At 39.2% G+C, this 26453-nt stretch overlaps 1 protein-coding gene across 5 annotated transcripts; it reads left to right on the top strand.

The window, feature by feature from the left end:
- Positions 1-3254: 3254 nt before the first annotated feature.
- On the top strand, positions 3255-21358 carry LOC131310551 (uncharacterized). Of its 5 annotated transcripts, XR_009195257.1 has the most exons (16): positions 3255-3694; positions 5177-5311; positions 5621-5768; positions 12028-12110; positions 12215-12274; positions 12385-12597; positions 12972-13100; positions 14210-14851; positions 15281-15473; positions 15581-15774; positions 16398-16502; positions 16593-16735; positions 17959-18237; positions 18376-18704; positions 20978-21213; positions 21269-21358. XR_009195257.1 is itself a non-coding variant. In XM_058337620.1 (14 exons), exons 1-14 carry the CDS (start codon positions 3455-3457, stop codon positions 18638-18640), a joined length of 2829 nt encoding a protein of 942 aa, XP_058193603.1. In that variant the 5' UTR covers positions 3255-3454; the 3' UTR covers positions 18641-18852. The 5 variants fall into 5 exon arrangements, 1 of the variants encoding a protein (XP_058193603.1); XR_009195258.1 differs by having other exon boundaries at positions 16596-16735; positions 20978-21358; XR_009195256.1 differs by having other exon boundaries at positions 20999-21358.
- The last annotated feature ends 5095 nt before the right edge of the window (positions 21359-26453 follow it).

The raw sequence follows: 26453 nt of genomic DNA, 5'->3' as shown, positions 1-26453 counted from the left end.
GGAGTTACTATTCTGAAATTCAATTTCTGCCAAGACTTGCATCAATTTCTACCCATGTAGGCACGGGCAACCCGATGATAACAGAAAAAGGAAGGGAGAAAAAGAAAAAGAAAGGTCTAAAAACACATGGACTTGGGCGCGGACTACATTACGAAACTATCATTCAAAACAAATGCCTAGAGGAGTCAAAATAACATAACTCGATTATGTGCATGTAACATTTAATAACACATCCACCCACCCACACCAAAAAAATCACCCAAATTTCTTGAACACTCGAAACAAATACAAATTCCACCCAGAACAACAGCTAGATTGAAATTTAAATACTACTTACACCCTGGAAAGAAACAGACATCAAAAACTCCCAAAAAAAAATTTCAAAGGAATGTTTCACACGGCTTTCAAAAAATGATTTATTTGTTAAACCCATTACCTTTGCTTTTAAGGAGCTTTCTTAGCCCAGCTTTCACGAAGCTTTTTTCAACCAGCTTCGCCGGAATAAATAAAAAATTCCAAAGGAATGTTTTTTGGCCTAGCTTCCGACAAGATTTGTAGACCTCGGTGGAGATTCGAAAGATGACAGTAGCGAGAGAGAGAGAGAGAGAGAGAGAGAGAGAGAGAGAGAGAGAGAGAGAGAGAGAGAGAGAGAGAGAGAGAGAGAGAGAGAGAGAGAGAGGACCCAAACGATAAGAGCTGAATTTTTTTTTCTTTTACTACGCCAATGACAGAAGCTGGGTAAAAAGAAGAGATGATGTTTTTGTGAAATATTTGAAAGATTGTGGGCATTTTCTTGAGAGAGTTGGAGAGCACCCATCAATTCTTGAATCAAACAAATCTGAGCCGTTGCAATAACTTGTCTCAATACCTTTTTATTGTATAATAGAGATTTTGTTGTATAATAGAGATACTAGGTGACCTTTTATATTTTTTAGGTATGGAGCACGTTAGTGGAAACCTGAGTTGACTCATTCAAAGAATTTAGTCTTAGAGAAGATTATTTGAAGATTAGTTGTCTAATTTTTAGGAGATTGAGGTCCCATCTAATATTAGCGAAAAGAAGAAGGTCCCATCTGATTGATATATGGATTGTTTCAACATTTATAAAAAGCAACTGTGCTATAGGAACATATAAAAATAGGAAGAGATCACGCACATACTTTTTGTGGGGTTTATTTTGGATTTCACAAAGATAATTTGAACCGCTTATTTTTCTTAAAATGTTGTCTTGTGAATTTCTGTAAAAAATCATACCAATCAGATATCGTTAGGGGTTCTTTCAAAATTTGTAGATATAAATTTACATCCACTAGACTAAAAAAGAGTGCGGATGATAAAAATTAAAAATAGGCACTGTCCTATTATGAATGTACTGAGTGGGTGGACTGGTGGAGTGAAAGAAAAACTGACGGACGAAAAAAAAAGAAGGACCGATCGTTTCGGTTTTCGGTCGGGATAAGGGTGGGTTTTGTCGGCTTCGGTTTGGATTGAACCTAACTGATCAATTTTTGATTCGGTCTCGGTTACCTGGAAATTTCTATAGACTGAACTGAACCGATGTACCCCAAAACCATATCAATTTGGACAGATCAATCAAAGCCGTCCATCTTAAACCCAAAAAATAACAAATCTCAGTCGTCCATTTCAATCTCAACGGTCCATTTCAATCTAACGCCGGACCCAAAAAACCGACTGAACCAAACTACCTCGAACCGATATCGGGCCATCGTTTTTTTCCGGTCAGGGTCAGTTTTTGGGCTACGTTCGGTTCAGTCTCGAACACTCCAAAAAACTGAACGGAACCGACCGATTTTCACCACTACTAGTAAGTGGACTCAGATGATACACAACCAAATTAGCCCGTTAACACTCGGGCCATATCTCATACAGCTAAATTAGCCCGTTAATACTCAGGCCACATCTCAGTAGCTATCCAGCCCAAATCGCTGCTCCCTCTCCATAACAATATTCTTTGGGAAAATGACGGTCAGGACGTGTATAATTAATACCTTTTCAAAGACATGCTAACAACAATTGTTAATACTGAAAATGTCATTGGCGGATATTAATTATCAAAACATGTCATTGGCCGTCATTTTCCCATATTCTTTTTTTTATCAACCCCTCCATAACCATATGCCCATTTATGAATTGACCTTTTTTTTGGTGAACAAGATGGAAATACAGGTATAGTACCTGTCATCTTTGCAAGAGAGTATTGCCCCGTCGCAGTGACGGAGTCAGGATTTTGATCCCGGAGGACCGGCTTAATAGACATATATATTTTTTATCAGAATGTATACTTATTACTATATCTTAAATTTTTTACTTTTTCAATTCATTGCATTTGTATATTGAAATTATTCTTTAGACTACTTCAACCGTTACGTGCTTATTTTTTATTTATGAAAGAAATTGAGAAATGATTATGTAAAATAACTAAGGTTTTTTTTTTATCAAAATTGAAAAAAAATTATTAAGATTATATCCAGAACACCTTCTTAAAAAATAAATACTTACTTCACATTTTCAAACTAAAAAATATTGTAAATGAAAAATATTTTTTCAATTTTTTTTGCACCGTTCAAAAGATCTCAATGAAATCTAAGATCTATCAAACGAAATTCATATTGTTATAAAAATTATTTGCGTAAATACATTATTTTTTAACTTGAAATTGTCTTTTTAAAAAACAAGTACTTATTTTCGTTTTTGGAACAGGCCGTAGTTATACACGAATAATTATCAATAATATTCAAAATAACATAAATACAAAATAAAAAAATTAAAACTCGGATGCTCGGAGAGCCGGGGCCCTCCGGACCCAAACATAGCTGCGCCCCTGCCCAGTCACCACCATACCACTATTTGTAGAGGAACCTGCCGCACTTATGTAAGAACCGAAGCTAACGTCTCACCACGCGTGAATGATGTTAAAAATCTCTATTATAAAACAGAAGGGTGTGAGTGTGGGGACAAGTTGTTGGCACGGCTTAGATTCATTTGATCCAAAGGCTGTGCATTCTCCCACTTCCCGGTTAAGTGCCCATGGTTTTCACCTAAATCGCACAACTGACATCCCCTTCCAATCGGGATGCGTAGTACCGTAGGCATGAACTAACATTAGTACATTTAACGCCAATAAAAAACTACGAGAACTTGAACTTGAATCTTGTCCAACTGACCCTAAACTTTTCAATCACTGAACCAACCGTCCTTTAATAGGCAGGCTAAAGCTCAACAAATTGTGAAGCCCAATTTTCCGATCCACAGCTCGATTAGCCCGTTATTAGTCCGCCCGCATCTCTTTTCCAGCGCATTTCAATTTTCCGACCCACAGCTCGAACCTTGTCCAACCAACCCTAAACCCAAAATCGATTCTCCCCCCTCCAAAACCGGCATATACCCTAAACCCCTTTCTCTCTCTCTCTCTCCCTCTCTCAGCAACTCATTCATGGCGAAGAAATCAGACGCCACGAAGAACAGCAGTGCGAGCAGCAATGACAAGAAGAAGAAGAAAAACAAGAAGAGCAAACCCGGCGGTCCCACCGCCGTGGCCATGAAGCAGCCTAGAGCCCCCAAACCGAACCCCTTCGAGACCATCTGGTCCAGGCGCAAATTCGACGTGCTCGGAAAGAAGCGGAAGGGCGAGGAGCAACGCATCGGCCTCGCTCGCTCCATTGCCATCCGAAAGGCAACTTCTTACTCTCTCCCATTTCAGCTTCTTCGTTATCATTCAATACTGGATAGATAAACATACACACATGTGTGTGTACTTACAGAAAAAATTTAGGCTGAAGAACCTCCAAATTAAATTTCCAAAAAGTCTAGAACCACACCCAAATGCATAAACACTCAGGTAGATGCATGTGGCTCACACACGCTACACCACCGGTGTGTGTTTCCCACAAATTTACGTGAGTGTTTGTGTGTGATTGTAGACTTGTAAAATATTAGGAATTGAGAGAGAGAGAGAGAGAGAGAGAGAGAGAGAGAGAGAGAGAGAGAGAGAGAGAGAGAGAGAGAGAGAGAGAGTACACGGGGGAAGGTGGGAGAATGATTCTTGGAAGTCGGGGAGTTGGATCTTAGGGAAATGATTTTTGCATCCCATGTTCTTAATGCACTTAAAAAAATGTCTTTCAGTGCTACCAATTACACTCAACAGAAAACTTATGAGACAAAATTTGGAGTGCATATATATATTTTTAAAATGGAGTGCGAAAATCATTTCCCGCATTTATTGTATGAAGAACATAAATAACAATCACATTTTTTTAGTTTTTGTTTGCTTGCTTTGATTATCCTACAATTTTCATAATTGGTAGTTAATTTGACTTAATTTTATTGACATTCCAAACTTTCGATTCATAGGAGCAGATATATTTCTTTTGGTGCATAGAACGGGAAACACTAGTATGTTAATGCATACATGCATGTAGATCCCTTTGTTTGTGTGTGTGTTTGCTTAGTCACATAATATGGGAGCGGGAGCGCGAGAGTAAAAGTGTTTTCCAGAAACATCCTTAATTATTGCTACCTCTTCACAAATTGCTTGTTCCATACGAAAAGTTGTGCAATGATTGGGTATAAATAAATTACTTCCATTCATAATGTTTTAAATTTCTGTCACCCAATTGAAGAACTCATGAAGTACTTTGATTTGATTTAAAAATTGCATGATTTTTCGCAGTGGCCAAGCACTTTGGGATGGGGAGTAAAATCCGCAAGAGCGGGTATTGAGTATACGAGGGTATAGCGAGGATTGAGAATGCGAGTATAGAGCGAAGATTGAGAGCGCAAGTGTGGGATCTACTGGAGGATTATGTATCTAAGTGTATATGTATAGGAAACTATTAAGTGTGAAATGTGTGTTGAAAGTGTATGAATATGTGTGGAAACATGTAGAAGCTGTATCGAAGTTCTGCATTTTGGTGGTTTTATTTGCTCCTTTACTACAGTTTGTTAGTAAGATATTGGGGTTTTATAAAAAATTTCAGGTGCAGTAGCCCTCTATATTGAAATTCTAAGTGTTTGCACGCCAAATTATAGGAGATTGCACCTGGAAGTTGAAATCAGTGTTAACATGTGTATCCGTATGTATGTTTATATGCTTGTTCAGATGTTCTTTGTGGTATGTATGTGCGATTTGATTTACTTGTGGTGTGTGGGATTGCAGAGGGAGAAGACATTGTTGAAGGAGTATGAGCAGAGTGGAAAGTCATCGGTGTTTATCGATAAGCGTATCGGGGAGCAAAATGATGAGCTTGGTGAGTTCGACAAGGCCATATTGAGGTCACAGCGCGAGCGCCAGGTAAAATTTGGAGGAAGTGTTGGTTCTGTGGAGTTTTGAGTACAACTATGCTGTGTTTGGTTGCCGAGAAAGTATGGGATTTTGGGTGGAACAAGTTCAATCTTGAATCTTTAATGTGTTTGAAGTAGTTCCAAAAAACTAAACAAAAGTCAAATCAAGTATTCAAAATGGCTGATATTGTAATTATTGGAGCAAAAGAAGTGATGTATCATAATAATTGTGTTGGTTTTCTTGAAATGATAGATGTTCTTAGTTTGTTTTGCGGGACCATTGTTTAGTTGATATCGTTGCTCTTCTGTTTTTTGGTAGCTGAAATTGAACAAGAAGAGCAAGTATAACTTATCAGATGGGGAAGAAGACGAATTTGACAATCAAAATGGACTTCAAGGAAGGGATGATTTCGAGGATGAAGTACCATTTGATGAGGAGGACGATGTCGAAGATCCTGATACTGAGAGTAAGTTTCTAGTTTCTGCTAGAAACTTTGAAGCTTGTGATAAAAACAAAAAAGAATACTTCGATGCTTATTTTTTGTTACGATTCTCTACCAAATAAATGGACAGCATTGAGTACATATGATCCCTAACATTTCACGAAGCACACTTTTTACCGAATTAGTGTTTTGAAACAAAAAACTCTATGGAGGGAGAATGAGTTCGTTCTATGACCTTCTCAATTTGTAATTCAATGGGTTTATATCAAAAGGGCGGGTTGGTATAAGAATAGTACTCCCTCCGTCCCATAATATTTGGCATTTTCAGGAATGCGTGCCATTTTTAAATTGCATATATCTTTCAATCCATAATGTTTTAGGCGATTTTTGAACTTTGTTTAATAGAACAAATTAAACTCTATCAAACAAGATCCATATTGCTTATAAAAAACATTATGGATTAAAAGATATAGTTAATTTTTTCACAAGGCTGGAATAGTGAAAGTGCCAAACCTTATGGGACGGAGGGAGTAGGTGTTTGACCAATTGAATATACGATTTATAAAGATAGTCTTGTAACTCGTTGTTTGTCTGTGTGTTTTGTATCTTTTGAATTCTACTCGTTAATGTTGAAGCTGGAACTGATTTATCTTCCATTAAAATTCTAACTATAAGGGCTACCATTTGTTGATTTAGATTACTTATTTTGATGTTGAGGGAGATATTATTTAGTACCACTGGGGCACCCAGGCCCCTCTGCCACCAGGTGTGGGGCCTATACACTTTGTCTTAGGCACCACACCAATGTGGTGGGGGGACCTCAAGCACCACATGGCTATTGGATAATTTTTTGTGTTCAAATTAAGAGCTGAACTGAGTTCGCCATTGGGAAATGACTTGTATTGCAATAGCTTGAGACCACTGGAGGCAGAGGAGCAGAGGGGAGGGTACAGAGAGGGATATGGATGGTAGTATAGACTGTAGCGTGGTCAATCAGAGAGTAAAGTATGCTCAGTTTGTATTTACCAAATGTAGGTCTTCAAGGCTGTGACAAACCATCCGTACATAGGGACCTTGGAGAGGAGGGAAGCCCGCTGGTACATTTTCTCCTCATTAGTGGATAGAAAGGATTTTGGCAATGCTTCTCTGAGTCCTAAAATCAGAACTTAGGCTCTGACTCAAGGGACTTGCAAAAGTAATTTTAGTGAAATGTGGAGGCCTTTATCATGGAGTTGAGTTTGGTGTTAGGTATGATACGGGCTTGGGTCTCCCAAATGTCAAGAGGTGGTTGTTATATGTCTTGCGATTTGTCAGATATCAGTCAACACCTCCCTTCTAATTATGCAGTCAAGTTAGAGCTCGTCTCGAAGAGGACAAGCCTTGACAAACAGTTAGTTCTAGCCTCCATATTGCATTCCTCCTTTGGTCCCCAGCATGGTTCCTTGGCCCAACTAGTGTGGTGCAGTCGCTAGGCTCAACAGGGTGTTATTTAGTATGTAGATAGATAGGAGTTACCAAGGGCAGCATTTTCAAAGGCTAAGTTGAGGGTCGTCTCGAGTTCTGCATTAAGGATAGGCTTTGGAAAAAAGCCTTGAGGCCTTCGAATTTGTCCCTCACTCTCTGAAAGCCTATGCCGTGTGTGTCGGGCCTTCGCACAAGGTGTGTGTTTTGTGCATTTTTACGCATTTCATGTGAGATATACGCTTTGCAGGAACACATGACTTATAGATTGCCACACTCTCAGCCTCTTTCAACTTGTAAATCTTTACTTGAAGTGAGAGTACGTATTTGAGTATGCCTTTTTTTCACAGAAATTAGGGTATTTTGAGTATTGAATATATATTAACATATATATATTTCTTGGCTTAGAGTTGCTTTTGAGAATGTTACATAGTATTGTCATCACTCTCACTTTGTTTTACTTTTCAGTATGTGTATTTATTTAACTCTAAATTAAATTCTAAATACTTTTGCCTCGAGGACTACGCGTTGCCTTTTGGGGGTTAGAGCCTCACACTAGGCATTTGCCTTTAAAAACATTGATTGTGGAAATCTCCCCAAGTTTTCCTAGACTCCTAGTACTCCTGTGTATAGAGAGGAGGCAAATGGATCCCGAGGTACCTTGTTTTGAGTGAGGAGGGACAAGGTTCTGGAAGGGCTTACCTGCCTTACTACTGGGCCACTGGCCTGCTGGTAAGTGTCATGTGGCGAGATCCTTCCGCCTACCCGCAGATATCAAGTGTGAGATTCTGGAGTTAACCTCCTGATGTAGCATTTTCCTATAGCTGTCTGAATTCTTGTCAAAACACAAGGAAATAAAACTCTGAGAGCCCTCCTTATTTAGCAAAAGACCTCCTCAGATTCCTTAGATTTGTTGGGATTATTTCCCTTAATCAATCCCACCCACAAACGGAAGCGTAATCGAAAAAATTAAATACGCAATAAACAAGGCACAAAGAGAACAACCAATATACGTGGTTCCCCAAACTCGGGTACGTCCATGGGAGAGAACAATTTCCACTATCACCAAGGTTTACAAAGAGGTCCAACAATCTCTCAAATACCCTATCCAACAACCTACAATCAAAGTGGAAAGATCTTACCCAAAATTCTCCAACACAACTGAAACAAAGGGCACCTACTGGAGCAAATCAGCCCACAAGAGGAACACAAAGGCTGCTGCAAAATGCTTGAACAAGGAGAGGAAAGTGGCTGCCTTGATCTCTTCCTTAGCACCGTCACAACACAGACACACACAGTGCACTCCATGTTTTTCCCCTTTTCCCGGTAGCACACACAGCACCAAACCCTTTTTTCTGATCTTTGACTCTCACAAGTTCTGGAACCATCTACCGAAAAAACACAAAACCCCTTTTTGTTCCCAATAAAAACTTAGTAATATTGGGCTTCCAAAAACAAAACACTTGGGCCAAAAATTGGGCCTATTTTCATGGGCAAAAAACCCAACAATCACCCCCTTGCTCATGTGAAATACACCCACACTCGGAACCTCGCACCCCCTCACTTGGGCGCCTTGCACCCCCTCATCCGGGTGCCTTGCACTCCCTCACTCGGGTGCCTATCCGAAGACATCGGCAACCAAATTGGTTGCAAATGTGACCCTTTTCCTTGCACTTGTTTTTCCTTTGTCAACCCTTTCAAAACTCATCATTTGAGACACTTCTTTTTCGGTGTTGCTCGCCACACATATCGACTCATTTGCTTGTGCCTTTACACGCCACACTTGCGTAACTCGACGCTTCTCTTTTCCGCTAGCTTGGTGTCCGAAACTTGTAAGCCTCCTCTCCGCACGACCTTGAAGCTTGTACAAGTTTCCCACCATCTTGCCTCGCAACACCACCTTCTCATTCTTGAAAACCTCAAGACCTCCATCCCTTGATGCAAAGCTACAACCCTTTGCGTCCAACATTCCTAGGGAAAGCAAATTTTTCCTCAAACCGGAACATGTCAAACTCCAGTCAATGTCACAAACCTTCCATCGGCCGTACGAAAACGTACCGAACTCATGCCAACAACCTTGTTCACCGTGTTGTTTGCCATCCTAATGGTACTTTTCTCACAAGCCTCATACGAACAAAAATACTTCCGATTTGAACACATGGCACGAACATCCGGAATCCATAACCCAACCAAAATGCTTCGTACCTTCGGAAGTCACCGCAAGCAAATCACCATCATTTTCGGTGGAGCTCTCAACCACCGTCGCTTCGGATTTTCCTTTCTCTTGCTCTATCTTGGCCTTGAGCTTTGGGCAAAACTTCATTATTATGTCCTTCATTACAAAAGTAGCACTTCCTTTTGTCATAAGCCCACGACTCACTACCTCGCGAGGATTAGCGCCCCCTTGGCTTAGACCCATTTTGCCATTCGGTTGTCTGCCCTCTAGCTTGACTACCGGAAAATGCAACCATGGCACGATCCTCCGACATCCTCTTGCTCTCCTTCCTCCGCATCGACTCATGGGATAGGAGTGTAGCAATAGCCTCATAAGTTCGAGAGTGTCTTTCCCAAATAACAATGTAGTTTGGAGATGCTCATACGATATCGGCAAGGAAACCAACAAAATGATCGCCTTATCTTCCTCCTCAATCTTTGCGTCAATGGCTTCCAACTCCGTTATCAGCCGATTGAACTCATCCAAGTGCTCATTAATATTTTCTCCCTCGGACATACTTAACGCATACAATTGCTTCTTTAACGACAACCTATTCGTCAAAGGTTTAGACTTGTACCTACTCTCCAACTTTGCCCAAAGTTCCGCCGGATCCGTTTCATTGATGACTTATTGGAGAGTGCTATTCCCGAGATGCAATTGGATGGTGCTATTTGCAAGCTCTCTCATCTCCTCCCATTTATCTTCCTTCATTTCTTCCGGCTTTTCGGATTTCGGCTTGAGTGCTTTCACCAAACCTTCTCTCACCAAAATATTCCTCACCCTTTGTTGCCAAAGAATAAAATCATTGTGCCCATTGAAAAGCTCAACCGCGAACCCGGTGCTTTTTCCTGCCATAACTCGCGTATTAATTTTTCCCTTAGCCTTAGCTCTGTTTCCACTTTGTTGGGATTATTTCCCTTAATCAATCCCACCCGCAAACGGAGCTTAATTGAAAAAGTTAAATATGCAATAAACAAGGCACAAAGAGAACAACCAATATACGTGGTTCCCCAAACTCAGTTATGTCCACGGGAGAGAGAACAATTTCCACTATCACCAAGGTTTAGAAAGGGTTTACAAAGAGATCCAACAATCTCTCAAATACCCTATCCAACAACCTACAATCAAAGTGGAAAGATCTTACCCAAAACTCTCCAACACAACTGAAACAGAGGGCACCAACCGGAGCAAATCAGCCCACAAAAGGAACACAAAGGCTGCTGCAAAATGCTTGAACAAAGAGAGGAAAGTGGCTGCCTTGATCTCTTCCTTGGCACCGTCACAACAGACACACACAGTGCACTCCACGTTTTTCCGCTTTTCCTGGAAGCACACACAGCACCAAACCCTTTTTTCTTTTTTCTGATCTTCGACTCTCACAAGTTCTGGAACCATCTACCAAAAAAACAAAAAACCCCTTTTTGTTCCCAATAAAAACCTAGTAATATTGGACTTCCAAAAACAAAACACTTGGACCAAAATATTGGGCCTATTTTCATGGGCAAAAAACCCAACAAGATTTTGTATACTTGAAATCTGTATGCTATTGTAGAACTTGTCAAGATATTTGATCGCAAAATAAACTTCTTTGTCAAGTTAAAGCAGTCTAGAGTGAAGAGTCCTTATTCCTTGTGGGGGTTTTCCATCTTAGGATGCTTTAATTTGAGAAATACTTATCTATCACTTCTTCCTCTCTCTAAATATATGTATGCATAAGAATGTGTAGTTCTGCATGTATTATATATGTACTAGGGTTTGCCTGTGCCTCCTGTGCCTAAAGGCACGACGCAACATGAGATCTAATTAGTGGCAATTGTGCAATTAATATTGTTTGAGAGAGAGAGAGAGGGAGAGCCGTAGGATTTATGTGGCAAATTAATGGTTAGGATTTATGTGGGACATAAGATTCAAAAACCGTTCTCCCTTATTATGTAGATATCTTGTCGAGTGTAATTCATTGAGAAGGTGCCAAAAAGGAGCACAACCGAGCCATACAAGACGTGTACAATAGAAGAACTCGGTATTACAAATGCTAAGACAGCCGCTAAACTGAACATTGAATGAAAACCACAAAAAGAGGGAGAAAAGACCCCATATTATACATGGAAATTGTATAGGAGATTTTCCAGTACATCCACAATTCCATTCGCACAGGCATCCACAACCTGGGAATCACTTCTCTCTTGGATTAGGTTGTCATTGATCGAAACACTCTCAGGTGCTACTGACCAAGCAAACGCTACCCACCAGGTTTTCTGTTACCCTCCCAAGGGCAGCCAATTTTAGGCGTACAGAGTACATACTTGCTGATATTTACCTACACAATTGATTTCTTTTGTGTTTGCACTTCTATGGTAGGACTTGCTATTTATATGCTTATCTGATTTAGATTTCTTGTCCTGAGTTCTTTGAAGGATATTAACTAAAGTTTCTTTAAAACTCTTGGCAAGCTTGCCCATGGTTAAGTATTAATTTTTCAGATGCTATATGAGATTGTTACACTTCTATTTTGTTATTGCTATATTTCTTTCTTACTTGTACATTGTCAACGATTTTCCTTTGTTCTTTTTTTTTTGCTCAGCAATGATTTTCCTTTGTTCTGCACAGAGAAGTCTTCAATTTTGAAACAACTCAATGGCACCGATGCTTTGAATGCACTGAAGTCAGGTTTCATCGAAGGAGAGGAAAATGTGAGTACTATATCATATCTTGTGCTTCGTTTCCTTTTTTGAGCTGATATAAGCAAAACTCACGTTTCCTTTTGAACTTTTGATGTGATGTTTTTCTACCTTAGAGGCACAAAACTAAAAAGGAAGTGATGGAGGAGATCATTTCTAAGAGTAAATACTTCAAGGTGATGATGACCAGTCATATTTTTCCCTTTTAAATATTTTCAGCCTGCGCTATGGATGAACTTATTCACTTACTTCTTTGTTTGTTGTGTACTCTTTTGTATCTTTCCAGGCCGAGAAGGCTAAAGAAAAGGAAGAAAATGAACAGCTGGTAGAAGAATTGGACAAAAATTTCACATCCCTAGTGGAGTCTAGGGCATTGTTATCTTTGACTCAACCAGACAAGATGAATGCTTTGAAGGCTTTGGTGAATAAAAGTATTTCGAGCGAGAATGTCAAGAAGGATATTGCAATTGTTCCTCAGAACATAGATACACTTCAGCAGGTATAGATTTGACAATTTTTCCCGCTTTAAAGGTGGAACTTGTATTTTATATCTCATATCCAATTTCTTGTTTCTTTTATAGTTTTATCTTTTTTTAAAAGGGTCAATATTCTGGAGTCTTCCTTTAATTTGGTAAGGGTTCTGAAGCTAAATATTGACTTTGCCTAGGAGGAGTAAGGCTAGAACCATGTCAACCAGTGACTTGTCATAATGTAGCATGGTAGCTTCGAAAATTATCATGTATGCATCTTTTAAATTTGCTTGTAGTTTCATAAGCGGAAGATGCAATTGAATAAATCTTAAATGGAGGTCGTAATTTTTCATCTATGCTTTCCAAATAAGTCAACCGTTAAAGTTTGAACCTCTTTTGGCAGGATAAACCTGATTCTTATGACAAACTTGTCAAAGAGATGGGATTGGACATGCGTGCTCGCCCATCAGAAAGGACAAAGACACCAGAGGAAATTGCCCAAGATGAGAAAGAGAGGCTAGAGCAATTGGAGGTATTTTTTTTCTGGCCACAAAGAAAGCTTTGTGTCTGTTCGTTATGTTTTACATTTTTGCTTTTGTTATCATGCTATCCAATTCTAGCTCTAGTCAACTCATCGAATCTTTGAGCACAACTATTCTGGAGATCGGTTGGTGGGGGTATTGTTCATTATTTTTGGTTTCTTTTTTTGATAAGTCTTCTTTATTTTTTGTTTCTATCAAGGGTCCAAGAGAATTTTTGTTCAAACCATGGCAGTTGTGTCGCTTTTGGCTACCTCAGTTATTTTTAGTGCCTTATTCTTTTATTTTTGATATCTTCACCATGACCTCAATGTTAAGTCACACTGTACAGTATGTAGCTTTGGTGGGCAATTACCTTGTGTCAAGGGATTTGTGAGTTTGGTTTTCATATTTTAGTGCTTGAGTGAGAAACAAAGAACTTACGTCGTGGTTTCACCCACCAATGTGAAAATTTAGTAAGCTTCATAAGTCTTTGCTTTTGATCCAATTTGGTAAACACATGCTCCATGAATCATCTAATAAGAACTCCTTTGCATGTGAGGACTTGATAAAATTAGTATTGTGCAATTTTAGCAGCTATAATGTGCTCTATCTGTCCCATTTGGCTTGTACGTCTTAGGAGTTCCCATCTATTGGGGGGACATGCAATTATTGCATTTTTTCTTGAATTTAAGGCATTCTTTCCAATAAAAGCCCCTTTATTTTGCACTTGCATAAATAAAAGTAGTAATTGTTTATTGAGGTTAGTTTTAGAAACTACCGGACGTTATTGATCTCAATATGGACAATCTTTTTAGGACAGCCGAAACTGAAAAGCTGGACAAAGAAGTAGTATTTGCCAAGCAACTTGCGCACAATAAGTTATTTTGGTTTCGGTTTTATATGTTCTTTTGCTTCTTGCTTCTTGCTTCTTGCTTCTTGCTTCTTGCTTCAAACTTCAATCTATACTATGCCCTCAAATTGTGTTTTTGTCTTTTGAGGGCAACCTCTTTTGCGCACAAGTAAAGATTATTCATTTTCGAGAAGTGAGTTAGGGAAGAATTTTTCTCCTTGAAATAAAGCTTTCCTGCTCTTTAACTAATGGAATTGTCCATAATTCTAGGAAAAGCGTCAGAAGAGGATGCTTGCTGCTGATGATTCCAGTGATGAGGACGAAAATGCTTATGAAGTTGTTGCCCAGAGGCCAAAGTCTATTTCTGGGGATGACCTTGGCGATTCTTTCTCTCTTGATGAAGAGAGAAGAACTAAAAGGAATTGGATTGAGCAGATTCTGGAGAGGAAAATTAAGAATGATGGTGGAAGTGAACATGAAATGTCTTCTGAGGATCCAGAGAGTGACGAGGATGATGGTGATGAAGAAGGAACTGATGAAGACAGTGATGAAGATGATAAGACTAACTCTTTGAAGGACTGGGAACAGAGTGATGACGACAATGTTGGTACAGATTTGGAAGGAGACGAAGGAGAAGAAGAGGATGGAGGTGATGAAGAGATGGAGCCAAAACACTCTAAAAAGGGAGGACTGATTGGCCCAATAGTACATCCTGAGAAAACCAAAGGAAATGGTAAGATGCCTTCAAGTCAACCAGGGGAGCTTCCCTACGTCATAGCTGCTCCAAAAAGCTTGGAAGAATTATCTGCATTGTTTGAGAATCGTTCTGATAGCCAAATTGTTGAAGCAATCAGGCGAATACGCACCTGTAATGCAATCAGCATTGCTGCAGAAAATCGGAAGAAAATGCAAGTATGAAGCTTTATACCACGTTGAGCTTTGTGGTGTGACTTTCAATGATATTTCTTATAGACTTCCAACTTCAATTTCAGTATGAAATTATCATAAGCTTTCACTCCTTGGAAATGATCTGTGCTGGCATTTGCTTCAGCTTAGTAGAAAATCCAAATGTCAAAATTTTGCCGTCATTGCTAGATATAATATGGAATAGGTTCTTAAAAGAAGTGGGAAACTTGATAATAAGGCTTTACTGTTACCCTGATTTGCATGTAATGCTATTTCAGTAAGGTTAAATTTAGTGAGTTCATTATTTCAGTAAGGTTAAATTTAGTGAGTTCATTTGGGGAGCCATTGTTTATGCTCTATCTTTATGTTTGTTTTCATTCATGAAAATATTGTTGTCAACTGAGTTCTCATATATGACTGTCTGTTCCTTTCCAGATGTTTTATGGTGTTCTACTGCAGTTTTTTGCTGTTACAGCAAATAAAAGACCATTGAATTTCAAGTTATTAAATTTGCTTGTCAAGCCATTGATGGAGATGAGTAGGGAGATTCCATACTTTGCCGCCATTTGTGCTCGTCAACGCCTACTCCGGACTCGAACACAGTTCTGTGAGGATGTCAAGAATCCAGGTCAGCTGTAGTTTACTTTAGACCTTCTATGGCCTGGTGTTTCTGACTACACTACGGAAAGTTTTTCTGTTGAGGTATTCCTCTGACAAACATCCTCTTCTTTGCAGAAAAAAGCTGTTGGCCGTCTCTGAAAACATTATTGCTCTTAAGGCTTTGGTCCATGATATTTCCATGCTCTGATTTTCGACATGCTGTCATGACCCCAGCGGTATTGTTGATGTGTGAATATTTGATGCGTTGTCCCATTATGTCTGGGCGGGATATTGCTCTTGGTTCCTTTCTCTGCTCTATGGTCCTCTCTGTAAGTGCAGTCAAGACTCTTTTAACATTTCCTTCCTACAAAGTCTCAGCCAAACTGGATGCTCAATATCATTTAACAGTAAACGTGTCGCTGGAGCATTTACTCCTCTTGTAGTGTTTTTTTTCTTTTCCTTTTCCTGCTGTTGTGTTGTGGTAGTATTCTTTCTGTCATAGTTTGACCATTGATGATGGTTTTTTCTTTTCGCAGTGATGTAAAATTACTGATTTTTATTAAGATTTATTTTCAGATATCCTAACTTTGGATTGTAGGGCATAGTAAATCGTCTATTTCTATTGTGCAAGATCAAGTTCCTTAATCTATTTCTGTCGTGGTATTGCGCAGGCTGGTATATAGCTGTTGTTTGAATTAGAAGAGTAGTTGTTTCGCTATTAGTTACTAACTACCCCTACCTCTACACCTACCCCTACTACTGCTGTTATACATCTCATTCCGTTTTCAACTATTTGTATCAAGTCCGATTAATCTTATTCTGTGAAAACAAATGGTGACAGATATTGACAATTTGATATTCAAGCACCAACGCATATATTTCAAAAAATATAGCTATTTCCTTTGACTTATGTGTGTAAGCACAAGGTTCATTATGACTGTGTTGCCTGCAGGTCACTAAACAATCTCGAAAGTACTGTTCTGAGGCCATTACTTTCATTCATACCTTGCTGATGGCAGCAATGTACAGAAAACCTGGAAGAATTCAGGATTCTCAGGTATGACTGGGTTCACCGTTGTTCCATATAACATGTGATTTTGTTGTTTGGTTGCACAAAGAAAATAACCAATTCCCATTTCCCGTGTAGCAGTGGCATCATTTTATGGAAATTAAAACACCCAGCCCTCTGCTTTGTATACATACATGTGTGAAAAAGATCAGTCCTCTGGATTTCTTCAAGTTAATGGACATGCCTGAGGATTCCCCTTTCTTCAGCTCTGATAATTTCAGGTTAGTATAGTGGGGCTCTTTCATGGTACTTGTTGATCAAGGTTTGTGTTTTGTAAATGATGGTAGCCAGATCTAGATACATTCTGTATGCATTTGTGGCTGTAAATATATGTTGGGTCACTTTTGGGGAGAAGGATTCGTCTTTTATGGTCTGATTTGGGAGTTGCTTTAAACAGACTAATCTTAGTAGGTACTAACTTTTGTTCAAAGCAGTTCATGTGCCAGCTGAATATTTACTATAATAGGCGGTACCGCCCTACGCTTATGAAAGTTTCTACTTAGTCTAAAATTAAATATGCCAAATTTTATTTGGCCGTGAGTCCATGGTGAACTCTGATCTTAGCGGTTCCTGCAATCTTTTTGGTGTCTTAAGTTTTTATCCTTGTCAATTTACAATATTCCCCTTGCATTTGTTCATTTTTCCATCCATGACAGGGTAACATGACCAAAGACAAAAAAGTAGGGAAGGTAAAAAAGTGTGTGAGGATCAGTTCTCTCTTTTGTATCGTCAGCTACTCTTTTCGGGAGGAGTGAGTGTCCATATGTAGGGCCACTGACCTGGTGTACCTGATTAAAACTGTGCAGGAGCTCTGTACTTCTACGGAGGACTAAATTAAACCCTACTCGTTATTTCACCTAATAAGAAGTAAAAAAGAAGTGCATTATTTATTTTGCCTATTCACCTTTTTCATCTACAACTACATACTTCAATCCCACTCTCCGGTTTTGCTATCCACCCAAACTTTTGAGCTAAACAAGAGCATTTCCAACCCTACTCTTAATTTTGCCTGATCAAAAGTACAAGTAGATTCTTTATTTTGCTTATTCACTTTCCATCTGCGTAAAATCCTACTCTTTCTTTGACTCTCCACCCAACGAGTTGAGAAAAATGTAGGGAATCAAATTCAAAACTCAAGGGTGGATTATTACTTTGTAGAGTGAAATGGTGTAAATATGGAGCCTCCTTAGCATTTGCCAAGCCTCACCAGGCTGGTTAAATGTAGCTAGCGAAGTTGGGCTGAGGCATGCCTAGCCATATAGAGAGCCCATTTGAGTGAAGGAAAGTGGGTTGGGCTTGCCATTTTTGCTAACAAGGCTCATTTGACTAGTGGGTTGGAGATGCTCTAACACATACTTGAGTTTCCTGTTAATGCATATGCTTTTTATTATGCACTTACTCTCAGATTCTTCCCTGCATGGTGATTACATGCTTCTGTGTGCAGGGCCAGCACTCTTGCATCTGTAATTGAAACTCTCCGAGGATTTGTTAACGCTTGTGAAGGATTTAGCTCCTTCCCGGAAATATTCTCACCAATTTCAAAATTATTAACTGAATTGGCAGAACAAGAACACATGCCTTGTGCTTTACGAGATAACATCAGAGATGTTTTCCAACTTATAGAGAAGAAAGTCCAAGAACATCAAATGCTGCGTTGCCCGCTGCAGATGCGAAAGCAAAAGCCAGTGCCTATTAAATTGCTCAATCCGAAGTTTGAGGAGAAGTAATCCACTTTTCTTTTATTTTCCTTTCCTTTTTTTTTGGGTCAGTTTTCATGTAATCCCAAAGCCTATTTCTTAATTGCATTAGGTGATGAATCTTGCATTGAGAAGCTAAACTTTGGTTGTTTTATATCTTGCAGCTTTGTAAAGGGCAGAGATTATGACCCAAATCGTGAACGAGCTGAGATGAAAAAGTTAAAGAGGCATGTAAGACGGGAAGCTCATGGTGCAGCCCGTGAACTGAGGAAAGATAATCACTTCCTATCTGCAAGGAAGGATAAAGAAAAGGCACAACTAGAGGAAGAAAGAGCTGAGAAGTACGGAAAAGCAAAAGCTTTCCTCCAAGAACAAGAACATGCATTCAAATCTGGGCAATTGGGAAAGGGTAAGAAGAGGAGTAGATGATGCTGGCTTTGGATGGTGCCTTATGATACTGCTTCCCTCGGTCGCGGTGTCCATGCTACTGTAGGTAAGACTTCATTCTCTTTCCTGTTCTTCCTTGGTGCCATTGCTTCTTGATTCCGTTTTTGTTTTTGAGATCTTTGTTGCTTGATACTTATGCCTTGTTCGGATGGTTTCAAAAAAAATTGGGTTTGGTTTTTGGGATAATGAGTGGAGAGAGAGATTAGGATAATAATTGGAGATAGGGGTAATGAGCGGAGAGATATATGAGAATAATGATTGGAGATAAGGGTAATGAGTGGAGAGAGAAATGAGAGTAATGATTGAAAGTAGGGGTAATGAGTGTTTTTGGAGTTGGAATTTTGTTTCAAGTAGCCATCCGAACAAGTCATTAAAGTTTCCCCCAAAATCTTTTTTCCCACAAACCTTCTGGCTTGTGAGAATTGTGTTTGGGGTTTTTCAGATACAGAATTTGTTCTCGTCCAAGCCCCTCAATAATAAAAAGGAGTTAAAAATAATTGATTTTTTTTTTTAAGAATATGTAACTTGAAATTCTTTTGTCCTTCGATTATCCTGTCGTCATTCTGTCCTTGGTGTTTCTAGGTGCATAAGTTCTTTTTGCACCTTATTGAAAGGCATTTCAATTCACCAAATGTGCATGTTGACCCTTTTTATGCTAAAATTTACTTGCCAATTTTGCCTATTTGATCCTTAGCGTATACTTTGCTTGAGCACTGTATCATCTATTGGGTTTTAGATGGACATCTATGATGCACGGGCACGGGCACGGGCACGGGCACGGACACCGAAACCGACACCGGGACACGGGAATTCTAAAAAAATGGGGACACGGACACGGCGGGAGACACGCCAGGTGTATATTTATTTATTTATTTATATATATAAATAATAAATAATTATAGTTTGGCACCCAAAAATTTTAAAAATATTATAATTTGGCCCCAATTTTTTTTAAAAAAAATTATAGTTTGACCCCCAATTTTTTCAAAAATTACAGTTTGGCCCCCAAAATTTTAAAAAAATTGCAGTTTGGCCCCTGCCGTGTCCCTGCGGTGTCCCCGTGAAAAATTCAAATTAAATTATGGGACACGCCACGTGGCGTGTCCCGTACGTGTCCCCGCAGTGTCCCCGTGTCCGACACTGCGATACCTCGCCCTCTAGAGGTGTCGGTGCTTCATAGATGGACATTAATTTCCGATTATTTCTGTCCTTCCACCTTTACAACAATATTCACTTGTTTTTAAATACGCTATTTACCATATGAGGAGTTTCTGTGCATCTAGGCTTTTTTTTTTTTCCTTTTTGAACGGGTGCATCTCGGCTATTTGATGATGATTTGTTCACTTCCTCTAGGCATTTCTGTAGCACTTTGAATAGGTGAAATAGGATAAATATATCTTATCACTAGTGTTCTAATAGTTGCCCTAGGTGGCACCTAGGCGCAAGGCGGCCACCCAACAACTAGTTTTTAGGGTCTACGCATTTAGTAGGCGACTAGGCATTTTATACATTAGTCGGGAATTAATCAGCTAGTTGGGACAAGTCAGCTAGGCGGCGACTAGTCGGCAGGTCTATTTCGTGATTTTTAAGAGTTTTAGGTTAAATGGGTAATACTAATTTACTAAATAGGGGTTACATGTTATTTTAACAAAAACAAAATACATATCATGTATGATTTTATGCGTTAAGTGCTTGATTTCATTTAGTTTTCAACTTTCAAAATCGGACTTTCTATTTGGCTAGTTATTTTTACTACTTACTAGTTGATATTCTTCCTAGTTATACGTCATTTCTTACTCCACATTTGGGGGAGGTGGGGAGATATAAATTAAAAAAAAAAAAGAAAACCTACTAAATTTTAGGGATTTTTACTCTACACAAATTTTAAGAAAATTTCGTCACTCAAGAAACTTGCAGGGGCCAATCCCATAGAATTTTACCTAATTAACCTAAAAAATAGTATAATATGCGAGAATATTTATTGTTGTGAAGCGGCCCGGTTCCCCCCCTGCGCACCCTCTAGGACCGCCCCTGCCTCTCTTCCACCCGACTAGCGCCCAGAGTTTTTTAAGAACAATGCTTATCACATACAAAACTAGGTAAAGCCAGTTTCCTTAAACACAAAATACTTCCCTTTGCATACATTCTCTTTTGTCCATGTCTTTGCATGTGCATGCAAGTTCAGTATCTCTCCCCTAAAATAGCACTTTCGAAACTTTCTTTACATCAAACACTCATTCAAGGACCAGGATGGACTACCCTGTGCATTACATTTTTCAGTACTTTCCTTCTGCTAATTTAGTCCTTTCCTAAATTTAGGTATTGCTTGCTTCCTTCCAGGAGTTGCTGCCGAATTTGTTGGTGGAACCACTGTAGTAAGTTACCTTTTAAACCTAATCTCAACAAAATTTGGCAGTGTTGTCCATTGCTTCTTGGAAAGAATAGCCTCGACTGGAGAAATCAATCACATGTACTGATGGTGCCCTTGCGAATTTATGTATAATTGATGTAGTTGTGGAGAATTTGCCATATCAATTTTGACCAGTTGATTATAGGTTTATTATGAATTGTGGAGAATTCGCCATATAAATTTTGGCCAGTTGATTATAGGTTTCTTATGAAGATACAAACTGAGGTAGCACTACGCATGCTGTTACTATATTTTTTATAGTTTTTTTTTTTCAAGTGATACGTTCATCATAGCTTGGCGGTACAAGTTGGTATTAATTGGTTTCATTTGTTCTTGGTGATCTAGAACCATGTGGTATGAACAACTGAGCATAAATTTCGTTTCGGCAACAAAATTTACCTGGAAAGGTAAATAGGAACGAAAGGAGGAGAAAAAGAAAATTAGGGTTAGGAAGTGGTACATATCCTGTTTATAACCTGCATAATATGATGTACTTTTGTATTTTCTTAATGTTTCTTTTTCCTTCTTGGATGCTCTGAGTCTGGTATTGCACTATGTTACAATATGAAGGAACCGTGATGAATCACCTGATTTATTGTCTCCATGGAAGATGTAGCTATGAGTACCTTGCCAACCGTAAATGATTCACATTTGAAAGTATCCTCACTAATCGAAATAATTTCACCCCAAATTTGACCAATTTTGTTGAAGGTAGCTGCATTCCATACATGAAGTGGAATGCCATAGCAGTTCAGCCAAACTAATCTTGAACCTTGAGTAGATATGATGTCATCCCACTTTTGAATTTCCAAAAAGCAATCTTTAAGCCAACTCATCTTTCTCCCATTGAAAATAGAATCCCTATCTTCAATGTTTGGGAATGTTAGAACTACTTTATGCATGCTACAACCTAGCATCAACGGATACTCATTGATATCATCAATAGTCAACCCTAGTTTCTCCAACAACTCGACTCGTTCACGCATCACTTGGACGGTGGACGGTAATTCCAGGTCCTCCAATTCATCTGGGACTATGCCTATACCTTTCAAGTACCCCAGATCGAGTCACGCATCACTTGGACAGTGGACGGTAATTCCAGGTCCTCCAATTCATCTGGGACTATGCCTATACCTTTCAAGTACCCCAAATTATGACACCAGAGATTGAACAACACCCCACGTGACCGAGGCCATTTCGTATTAGGGGAATTTCGAGGACTGGGTTGAAAAAGGGTGGCATTGTAGAATCCTAGATTGTTCAGACGGGATATGGGTTTTAGGGTTTTGGGATAATAAGATTGAGCTTCGGAGGGAGGCTTGATGGGTTTGTGAGGAGGGTTTTTAAAGGTTGTGCTCTTTGTATGAGCAGTGAGGTCACTTCGAAAAGGTAGAAGTGTTTGTGTATATATCTATGATGGATGGTTTTTAAAGGTTGTCCCTGTCGTTCCCCTTAATAAAATTTATTGGACACGTGTGTCCCATACGTATTTTGCCATGTCCCCGTGTCAGACACCGGGATATGCCGGCCTCGAAGAGTGTCAGTGCTATATAGGTGTGTGCCCTTTTGGTTTTGATTCTCTCCATGCATTTTTCTTCTACGTAATTAATATAATTTGTTCAATGTATTGAGTTTGAATGTATTTATGCATATTTAGGCACAATGGTCCATGAGTGCACATGGACATAGATTCCACATCTTTGGGATAAGCTAATTTGTTCATTTCGTATTCACAAGTGCGGTTTTGCTATGCGAGAGCTTCCTGAGGAAATCTGTATTGAAATCCTTCAGGAGATTGTGTGCTGGAATGTCGAAGGGTATGCAAGCAATGGTTGGAATTAACTTCAACAACTCATTTTGTTGAAATGCATCTTAAAGAGAGCTACTCCAGTTCTTCTCACGCAAGTTGGGAACGACGTGTTTATTTTTTACAAAAGAGCTAGAGCAAATGAGATGTTCAAGAAAATGGGTATTGAATCAAATCACTTGGAAGCACCGCTTGAGCTACATCTTTGTGGGTCTTGCAATGGGTTGCTTGTGGTCTGTCAATCGTTTCTTGGGTATCTTTCGTCTTCGGTCTACAATCCTCTTACGGGGAAAAAGTAATTATAAGGCCTCCGGTTCAATCATGTGAAGTATGTGGGTTTTTCTTCCATCCAATTTTAAAGGATTATAGGCTATTTTTCCTGCGTCAGGAGAGTATGTGGGTTTTTCTTCCATCCAATTTTAAAGGATTATAGTCTACTTTTCCTGCGTCAGGAGGGCATTCGTTTTGGATACTCTGTGTATAGTTTGGGAAGCGAGGAAACTTAATTACTCTTCCTGTGAACCGGAATACGTTGTTTGTCCAATAATTTTAAATGGAGCCTTGCACTGGAAGGAATCGTCCATCAATTCTATCATGATATTAAAATCGACACTGAAGAATTCAATTTTATGCCTAATCGAGGACGGGAATGTTCTTTACGGGGGTGGAACAACGTGCCTGTATCTTTGAGAGGAAAGGGAAATTAGCTTCTTTTTTTTTATTTTTTATTTTTATAGAAATGTTAATTTTGTCTACGTGTGGGTGTTGAAGGATTATTATGAAAACTGGATTTGGGTGAAAAGAGACTCCGTCAACCTTCACTTGGACGTGAAATGTTACCTGTTCTACCTTGATTGTTGGAATCCATTTGTAACCCTTCTGGACATGCAAGATGATGAGTTTGTTTTTTCAGGATTCGATCACTAGGAGTAATCAGATATAATCTGCGTCACAACACTGTCAAACAAATTATTGGAGCAGCGATGGGGAATATGATCCTTTTCCAGCCGATTTACAATCGCATTTGTATTACCATCCCTTACGCCAAGACTTTGGTCTCGCCAAGTGGTTTCAAGTGACCAGAAGGTCCAGAACTCAGTATGTGAAACTTTCTTCCACGGAGAGAGATGTTCTAATAATTGAAGGTGGAGAGTGTATTTTCACCTCAAGCAAGAATCTTTCTAAACTTAAAAGAGGAAGAAGTGAGAGAGTAGCGGAAAATGATAACATTTGTAAAGTTAAAAGATTTTGAGGATGGTGTTTTTGTCTTCAATAATCTTGTACTCTGTGTATGAGATTAATGTTCTGTTAGTTTGGATGAAAAAAGCACTGATATATGTTCTAAGAGTTTTAAGTGAAGAAGATGAAACAAAGATGAATCGGTGGTTTAGTTAGCATTATTTTCTTGTGACCTTCTTTACATCTCTCTCTCTCTCTCTCTGCTGGTTTATTTTTCTATTGGACTGCTTTAATCCATGTCACTACGGAAACCATGCAAAGGGTTTCTATGAGTTGCAGCTTCTTCTTTTGGGAAAATTACCAAAACAAGGCATCTCTATTCAAACTAATTAGCAAAATATGGTGTGACTTGGTCCTCACACCCGTTGTAGTTTGTAACACCCCTAATAGAGAGAAAAAACCATGAGTCGGCTTTGGGCTTCCCTCCGCCCGCGTGACGCTACCTCCGCTACTGGGGAATCTCTCCTCCTTTGTCTATTCTCTCCCCTCTTCCCCTCAACAGGCATGACCACCGCACGCGACTGCCACCATACAACCCAACCGCCCTTTCCTTGTTTTTAGTCTCCTTTGCTCGCAGCAACTGTAGCAGCGCGCCCCCCATCTGCGTGTTTGTTTGTGTGGCCAGTATAAGTATGTGTGCGTGTGATTATACGTAATTCCCTAAATAAAGCATTTGTTAGATTAAAACAATCAGAGCTTTTGTAAACCCTAATCAATTAGAGTTCCATTAGTTTGCTGATTGTATAGACAAATGTTCAGAGTCCAATTATTAGAAGTAAAGTGTAGCTCTTTGGTCAGTCTAATTAAGAATGTTAGAGTTGTACATTGATCCCAAACCCGGTCTAAGCCAAATAGGCCAACTTACAATTGAGAAGGCCTAAACATATTTCAACTACGTTGAACGAACGATGACACGTATTCAATGATAATAGGGCAATCTGAGCAATAAGGAACAGACACTCCCAAATCTTGTTTATTAATTTGTTAAATCTGTTATTTTTATTGAACAATGAATTATCGAAAAGTCTTCAGTTCTGTTAGCTTCTATGCATGATAGAAAACGGGGACGTGTTGTTACTTCTGAGCATGTACCAAACAGTTGCATTGAGTCTCAGTAAGTGTTGAAACTATTTCGTAAGTACAATATCATCATAAAAATAAGGGGAAAAAGATAATATTTGTTACTCACGTAAAAAAGAGTAGTACTCTACCGGTTACTTTTTTTTTTTTTGCACCACTTTAAGTTTTAGCTTCTCAAACGGTCAAACTTTATTTTGTTTTTGTTGGGCTACAATGTTTCGCCCAATTTTAGTCGGACTTTCATATTTTTACCTTGCATGAGTAATTCAACCCGACAATACTAAGGAAAATTTAATTTATATACAAAAAATAAAAAAAAATTCAGTGCATTTTTTTTAAACCCAGAGGAAAGTGAACCCTCTAGACTACATGTGTAGCCGCCCTTGCTAAAATCGAAGAGTGCCCATTTATACTAGGAACGTACCCAATCGGAGATAGTCTCCACATCATCTGTGCAAACTGACAGTCAAAGAAAAAATGTGGAAACGTCTCACAATCCTCCCGACACAGGACAGGACACAACAACTCTTGAGTGATTTTCCGATGAAACAAAATTTCCTTAATCTGCACTATACCGTGAATACATTTCCAGATAAAGTGTTCCATCTTATTGGGAGTAAGAAGGGACCAAATTTTAGTCCAAACCTTTTTATCAGACTCCCTTGTGCTTGACTCACCTCTCTTAACAAGTTTATATGGCAGGGGAAATTTTGTTGAGAAGGAAAAAACGAGGGAATATCTATACCTAAATAGTAATACAAAGTGCCACGAATCGCAATGATCAAGAAACTGACAATTGATACGGTAAGTAACTATAGAATACACGGAACACCCCATAAAGATTTCTTTTTATGAAATGTTCATTTCAAAGATGAATTTCAAATAAGTCGTATCTCGCTCAGACCGAGCCAATGAGTTTTCCTCTTGCTGACAATCCTTCCACACACACAAAACAAATAGGTACGAGGACAATGGATCTCCTTGCCAAAGCCCCCTACTCGGTAGGGGTGTGCAAAAAACCCGTGGCCCTATGGACCCGACCCGAAGGGTTTTGGGCTGGGCCGAACATGTGGTTCGGGTACATTTTTTGAAAAAAACCAATTTTCGGTTCGGGGCTCAGGGTGCTGTTTTTCTTACCCGACCCGACCAAAACCGACCAATTTATATAGATTACTTCGGTTTTGGTCGGACCCGACCCAACCAAAAAAATCGGGCACGTGAACGGTTATTCTCACTCGTTCGGTTCGGGGCCAAAAAAA

This window comes from Rhododendron vialii, chromosome 12a (genome assembly GCF_030253575.1).
Source record: "Rhododendron vialii isolate Sample 1 chromosome 12a, ASM3025357v1".
Taxonomy (NCBI): Eukaryota; Viridiplantae; Streptophyta; class Magnoliopsida; order Ericales; family Ericaceae; genus Rhododendron; species Rhododendron vialii.
This window is presented reverse-complemented; position numbering and strand designations above follow the sequence as displayed.

Coding starts and splice junctions, on each gene's coding strand:
- LOC131310551 (XM_058337620.1), top strand. CDS start 3,455: ATGGCGAAGAAATCAGACGCCACGAAGAACAGCAGTGCGAGCAGCAAT. Junction 12,111..12,214: donor TCATCGAAGGAGAGGAAAAT/GTGAGTACTATA, acceptor TTTCTACCTTAG/AGGCACAAAACTAAAAAGGA. Junction 12,275..12,384: donor CTAAGAGTAAATACTTCAAG/GTGATGATGACC, acceptor GTATCTTTCCAG/GCCGAGAAGGCTAAAGAAAA.